General features: G+C 38.1%; 1 protein-coding gene across 1 annotated transcript in view; it reads left to right on the top strand.

Annotated features, from left to right (window-relative positions):
• unc79 (unc-79 homolog, NALCN channel complex subunit) overlaps positions 1-6,422 on the top strand; it is a 51,463-nt gene that overhangs the window by 28,780 nt on the left and 16,261 nt on the right. The window contains exons 24-29 of the mRNA XM_014013582.1: positions 1,643-1,824; positions 2,813-3,014; positions 3,120-3,302; positions 4,768-4,836; positions 5,211-5,548; positions 5,642-5,824. Of these exons, the coding sequence (XP_013869036.1) occupies positions 1,643-1,824; positions 2,813-3,014; positions 3,120-3,302; positions 4,768-4,836; positions 5,211-5,548; positions 5,642-5,824 (1,157 nt within the window). The remainder of the gene's footprint in view (positions 1-1,642; positions 1,825-2,812; positions 3,015-3,119; positions 3,303-4,767; positions 4,837-5,210; positions 5,549-5,641; positions 5,825-6,422) is intronic.

Here is a 6,422-nt window from a genome sequence, read left to right as displayed (position 1 = left end):
ACATATACATACATATGTACATGCACATATATATTTTACACCCTCATCAGCATAACAAAAAAAATTGATTAACCTCTCAAACATCATCTTCATATTTTTTTGACAATTTAACTTTTACCATTTTACCAAATAAATTAATCGAGTCAGCATTTTTATAATCGCTGTCCAAGTTATTCCACAATCTTATTCCTTGAACTGAGGTACATCTATCCTTCAAGTTTGTTCGAATTTTAGGTTTTATAAACATTTCAAATCCTTTCAAATTATAACAGCTTTCCCTCTTAACAAAATTAGATTGAATATTCAAAGGCAAAACATTTTTATGAGCCCTATACATAATCAACAAAATCTTATAATCAACCAACACATAAAATTTTAGTAATTTCAATAACTGAAACAATACATTAGATGGGTGACTATAATGTTTTCTGGTAACAATTCTTATTGCTCTTTTTTGCAGAATAAGAATAGAATTTGTAAATGTTTTACATGCCTTACACCAAATTTCAACACAATAAAGCTTCACACGTGAACAGGAATCTAAGCGTTTAACTTTGACATGTTTTGGTCATTTTCTGTTTCTGGTGGAAGCTGTGAATTAGCAAACCAACCGGAAGAAGCGTTGTTCTGTCTTTATAATCTAATTTTATAACGCCCACATCTTTTCCCTGAGTTGCCATGGTTTCAGTGTGGTTTTAAACACAGCCAGAATAACAAAGAGGAAATTTCACGATTAACGTTTTTTTTCCCACCTTGTGAGTGTCAGGGAGCAGCTCTGTGACCTTGACGCAAAGACAAACGTCTCCTCCTGTGACTTGATTTAAACTGATTTATTCCATACATCACAGCAAACAACACAGACTCATCATTTCACAGCAGACATGCAGATATTAGTTTGGCATGTATTTGATAAGTAAAAATGGTTAAAAGATTTAATTCTGTTTTTTGTTTGCAGCTGGTAAAATGCTGGAACTGTAATAAAAATACAGTCTCTCTGCTGCACAGTCGCATACTTTCTCCTACTCTGACACCTGCTGGTCATCGTTGGCTTTTCCTGCTCATTTTTTGTATTTTGAAATAAAAGGACTTCAGAATTTAATCTAAATCATGAATATAATTGCTTGAATGAAGGCTCAATTGAGAAATATTTATCTTTCTTTTCATTAAAAGTACTACTATATTAATACAAATACTGCTGGTTTCTTTYCCTCTGAAAAGCATCAGGAACATGTTAGTATTGCAGCAGCTGCTGATTGAAGCAAAAATAAATCATTTAATATTTACATTTACAAACGGGTAAACTTTAATTTATAAAACACAATTATAGAAAAGAAGAAGTAAATTTTGTTCAAAAATGTATTTGTAATTGTTGGCTGTTTGAGATGAAAACATGTAAGATTTTTTTATTATAGTGAGCTGCCCAATAAATGTGAGAAATGACTATATTTCCACTGCAACACGCTGATGTATTATAAAAAAAACAACCTGATGATGAAAAATAATCATCTATGATCTCACATTTGCTTCTGTTAATTACCTTATGACAATAATTCAGGACATGGAGCTTCTCATTTCCTCCTTATTCACCGTGTGTTCAGTGTTCCTGATGCTGACTCATTTTTGCTCATTAAAATCTGCCCAGTTGAGAAGGTGGCCGTGCTGTGTCGCTTCCTGGACATCGGTGCCGTGACCAAAAACCACCTGCTGAAGTACTCCTTGGCCCACGCTTTCTGCTGYTTCCTGGCCTCGGTGGAGGACGTCAACCCATCGGTGGCCACCAGGGCCAGACTGCTGCTGGACACCATCAAGAGACCCGCTCTGCAGGTGACCTGAACGCGGCAGAGTTTTAATGCAAATGTTGAGGTGATCCTGGAATCAAACTGACAGGTTTCATCAGCTGTGGGTGGGGCAGAACTGAGGTTGTGAAAATATCAATCACCAAAATAAGTCCTTTTGAATAATTTAAACTTAGTAAAACTCAGTTCTTCTTTTTTCCCCTCCTTTTTCAAATGAGTTTGTAATTATTCATGTTATTCATTTTAGTATTTTGATAAAAGGATAAAGGTTGAACTCGATTTAAGGCCCTGTTTCACTAGACAACTTATGCCAACTTATGAACATTTTAAAGACATCTACGTTGAAGATGTAATTGAAAAAAATCAACTGGAAACTTTTTTAGGCATACATAATGCAATTTTAACAAATTGATCGAATATATAAATTTTATTAGCAATTTGTATCTTAAAAATGTTTAATAAGTTGCCATAAGTTGTCTAGTGTGACAGGGTCTTTAGTAATGAGGAATGGGGTGGGGCTCATATTTGCTTGGACGTAAGAAAGTGGGGCTTTGAGGAAAAAAAAGGTTGGATTCCATTGATCCGGTTTAACAGTTGGGAGAGTTTAAGTATCCATGCATCTTGCTCTTATGGTGGAATGGAAGGGGGGGCAGATTGAGGTAATGAGGGCGTTGCTTCAATCGGTTGTACTGAAGAAAGAGTTGAAGGCAAAGCTTTGATTTTCTGGTCCGTACGTTCCAACCCTCGCTTATGGGCACGAGTTATGGAATATGACCAAAAGAGCGAGATCCTGGAAACAAACAGCTGAAATTAGCTTCCTTTGTAAGATGTCTGTGGATGAGGGACGCGATAATCTGCGGGGAGCTCAGAATCAGACCCAGAACTAGCTAGAGGGATTATACACCCATTTGTCTGTTAAGCTTTGAAATATTACTGATGCATTAAAAAGTCATTAAAACTCAGAGCCAGGTAGTTTCAAGCTGTTTAATTGGAGAACTATGACTTGTGTTTTGCAGGGCTTGTGCTTGTGCCTGGATTTCCAGTTCGACACAGTTGTGAGGGATCGACCGATCATCCTCAGCAAACTTCTGCTGTTGCACTTCCTCAAGAAAGACATTCCCGCTCTTAGCTGGGAGTTTTTTGTCAACCGCTTCGAAACCTTATCTCTGGAGGCTCAGCTGCATCTGGACTGCAACAAAGAGTTCCCCTTTCCCACAAGTAAGTTCTCATTCAGGTTTTTCACTGGTCATGTAGTATCCACGTTTGAATTATTATTATTATTATTATTATTATTATTATTATTAATTTATTTATTTTGGTCAGCCATCACCGCTGTTCGAACCAATGTGGCCAACCTCAGCGACGCAGCCATGTGGAAGATACGACGGGCTCGTTTTGCCAGGAATCAGCAGAAGAGTGTGCGTTCTCTGCACGACAGCGTGAAGGGAGGCCAGGCAGAGTCCAAACGAGCATTTTCACTCCCAGAGTCGCTCAGCAACCGACTTCGTGAGTAGAAGGAACAGACAGCCCTTCTGAATCCAAACCTTTGTGTTTTCCCTTTCACCTGTGGTCAAACAAGTTTTGTGAAAATGCTGCTGAATCAGCATTTACTGTATGGTATTCCTAGTATTATTTTTACTTATTTTAAGTATTTTTTCTTTACAGTTTTTGCAATCTGTAAACTTTGTGCTCTTATAGTTCTTCATATTTCAAAGCGTTCGGCTCATTGAGAAGACTCTTAGCTTTTGTAAAAAAAGAAATAAATATTCAAAATATTTAACATTATCTACAAATATTTTCCGTTTATAAATACTTCGAGATCTCTTTTAGCCTTTGCCTATTAAAACATTTAACTAACCYTTTCCTTTTTATAGAAAATATTGTGCTACTTTTTGCTAGTTTTTACATTTTTAGCATAAATACCAGCCTTCTGCTTTTAGTTAACCATTTGTGACAGTTTGTAGGTGTTTGCTACAGTTAGCTTTAAATTAACCATTTGCTACTTTTGGATAGCCATTTGCTAAATATAACTTCTAGCTAACATTTAGCTGTTTTTAGTAAGAATTTTGCTACTTCTAGCTATTTTTTGTTGCTGCCATTTTAAACATATATCTTTCTGTTTGCTACATTTAGCTTGTAGCTAGTCTTTTGCTACTTTAATGTTTAGCTTATCTTCCTACTTTATCTTTTTGCAGCCTTTAGATAGAGTTTTGCTTTTTTTAGTTGTTACCTAGTGGTCAGCATATTTTAGCTTTTGTAGCTTTCTGCTTTTATAAAAGCACAGTTTCAGCTTTTATAACACATTTCAGCTGAGACAATCAATCCTCAGCATTGCAGTTTCACAGAAAATGAAATTTCTCTCGGTGTGGTAAACAAGTTTTGTTTTATTTTAGTCTCTCATATGTGCTCAGTAGACATAACATCACAGGCAACATATGTATATAAAAATTGTTCAAAAATGTAAAAACTCCTAACGTGTCAGCGTAAATACAACTTAAAACATAGGATTTTCCAAAAGAAGTCCACAAAACATCACACTTGGTGATCTATTTACTGAGGAAGTTTGTGGTGATAATTCTCTCACGGTCCGTGTGTTTGCATGTTATCATGTCAGTATGTCACGTGACCTTCCTGTGCAACAATGACCGCACCAAAACAAACTCAAACAGTTGACTTTATAATTATCTTAAAGTCCAGTTTTAGTCTCATTCTTACAGAAACTTCAGACAAATTAACTTCAGGGTGTTTTGCAGAGTGACTTTCCTGCCACACACACACACACACACACACATACACACACACACACGCACTTGTTTTTCTGTCTCCTATGTGTGAACTCTCACGAATCCTTGCCAATAAGAGCTTGCATATATACTTGTTTTCCTGTTTGTGTTTTTGTATCCACACGTGTTGTTTGATCATCCTCCCCTGTGCATTTCCCTAAATTGTGCTCTTCATATGTGGTTTTTAGCTCTAAGGCTTACAAGGCAGGAGCAATCTGCCCCGACACTTGGAGATATGATAGAGAAGGTCCTGCCAGGTAAATAATGACCGAACATGTAAAACATACAATGTCACTTTTCACAGCTGCATGACATTGGAAGAAAAGCGCAGACTGATTGTCGGGAAAACTATGAAATTTCTAAGCGGAAAGCAAATATTTTATGAWTATGCCATCAGGTTTTAACTCAGTTTGCCACAGAAAGTGATAAAAGAAAATGTCTCACACTTAGCACAGTTATCAGGTCCTTTTTGTGTGTGTGTGTGTCCCATTTTCCATAAACTCCCTGCATTGATCTATGGATATTGCATGATGTTTCCATATCCCTTAACAGGACGAGTTGACTCCCRCACCTCTAAGCTGCTACCCTTCTCCCCGCTATTGCACCCTACCCTCTGCCCCTCCCTCTGTAGCGCGTTTCCTCCTGCACTTTAACCCTGACGCTTCAGCCCCTCTCGCAGGCCAGACTCCCTCCCCTGAAGACGACGCGACAATCAGAGACCTGCTCCCGGAGAATGCGGGCATCGATCACCAGACCGTTCACCAGCTGATCATGGTGCTGATGAAATTCATGGCCAAAGACCAGAGCAGCGCCGAGGCTGACATAAGCAGCGCCAAGGCCTTCAACACGGTGAAGCGTCACCTGTACGTGCTGCTGGGCTACGACCAACAGGAGGGCTGCTTCATGATCGCGCCTCAGAAGATGCGCACCTCCACCTGCTTCAACGCCTTCATCGCTGGCATTGCACAAGTGACTGACACCTAGAGTTTATCTTTATGTTTTTTTCTGTTTGTTATCGTACTGATACTGTGAACTTTGTGAATTATGACTGTGTTCCTTTAGGTTCTGGACTACAATATTGGTTTAGGAAAGCAGTTACTCCCCCTGGTGGTCCAGGTGTTGAAGTACTGCGCTTGTCCTCAGCTGAGACATTATTTTCAGCAGCCGCCCCGATGCTCTTTGTGGGCTTTAAGGCCACATATTCGACAGATGTGGCTCAAAGCTCTGCTGGTTATCCTCTATAAGGTAAAACRAATGAATGAATGATTTTATTTGTTCGGGAAAGTGTGCAATTAAAACATAATTTGATGCATTGCACCAGATTTAGCCTAAGGCTAATTTACATCTGCAGTCCCATCAAACAGCAAAACAACATCCAACAGTAAAATAGAAATAAAAGAGGAAAAAACAGAAAAATAAAAATAACATAAACTAAAACATTTTGCAATTAAAAAATACATAAAACACCCCACCCCACTCTCCAAACATAAAATCCTGCCCACCTCCATCCCACCCTCCAACCCACACAACCAGAAGCAACTCTAAAATCGATCACCCAGTGCAATTCAATGATTGCAACATTGGGTAGATTTAAGATATTTTTAAGATATTTTTAAAACTAATAAAAGAACTACAAGTTTTTACATGATCGGGAGCAGCGTTCCACTGAGCGATRGCTTTAACCAAAAAAGCTGCTTGTCCAAAGGCTGATCGTTGAGCAGGAACTTCACAGTTCTGCCTGGATGTTCTGGTTAAGCGCAAAGAAACAGCTGAACGATAATAAACTAATTTTTGCAAACAGATTTGCGCTAAACAGTTTAAAATTTTATATACTGTTTCCATA

This window comes from Austrofundulus limnaeus, unplaced genomic scaffold (assembly GCF_001266775.1).
Source record: "Austrofundulus limnaeus strain Quisiro unplaced genomic scaffold, Austrofundulus_limnaeus-1.0 Scaffold2, whole genome shotgun sequence".
Lineage (NCBI taxonomy): Eukaryota > Metazoa > Chordata > Actinopteri > Cyprinodontiformes > Rivulidae > Austrofundulus > Austrofundulus limnaeus.
Note: the sequence above shows the minus strand (reverse complement) of the source record. Positions and strands in the feature narration are given on the sequence as shown.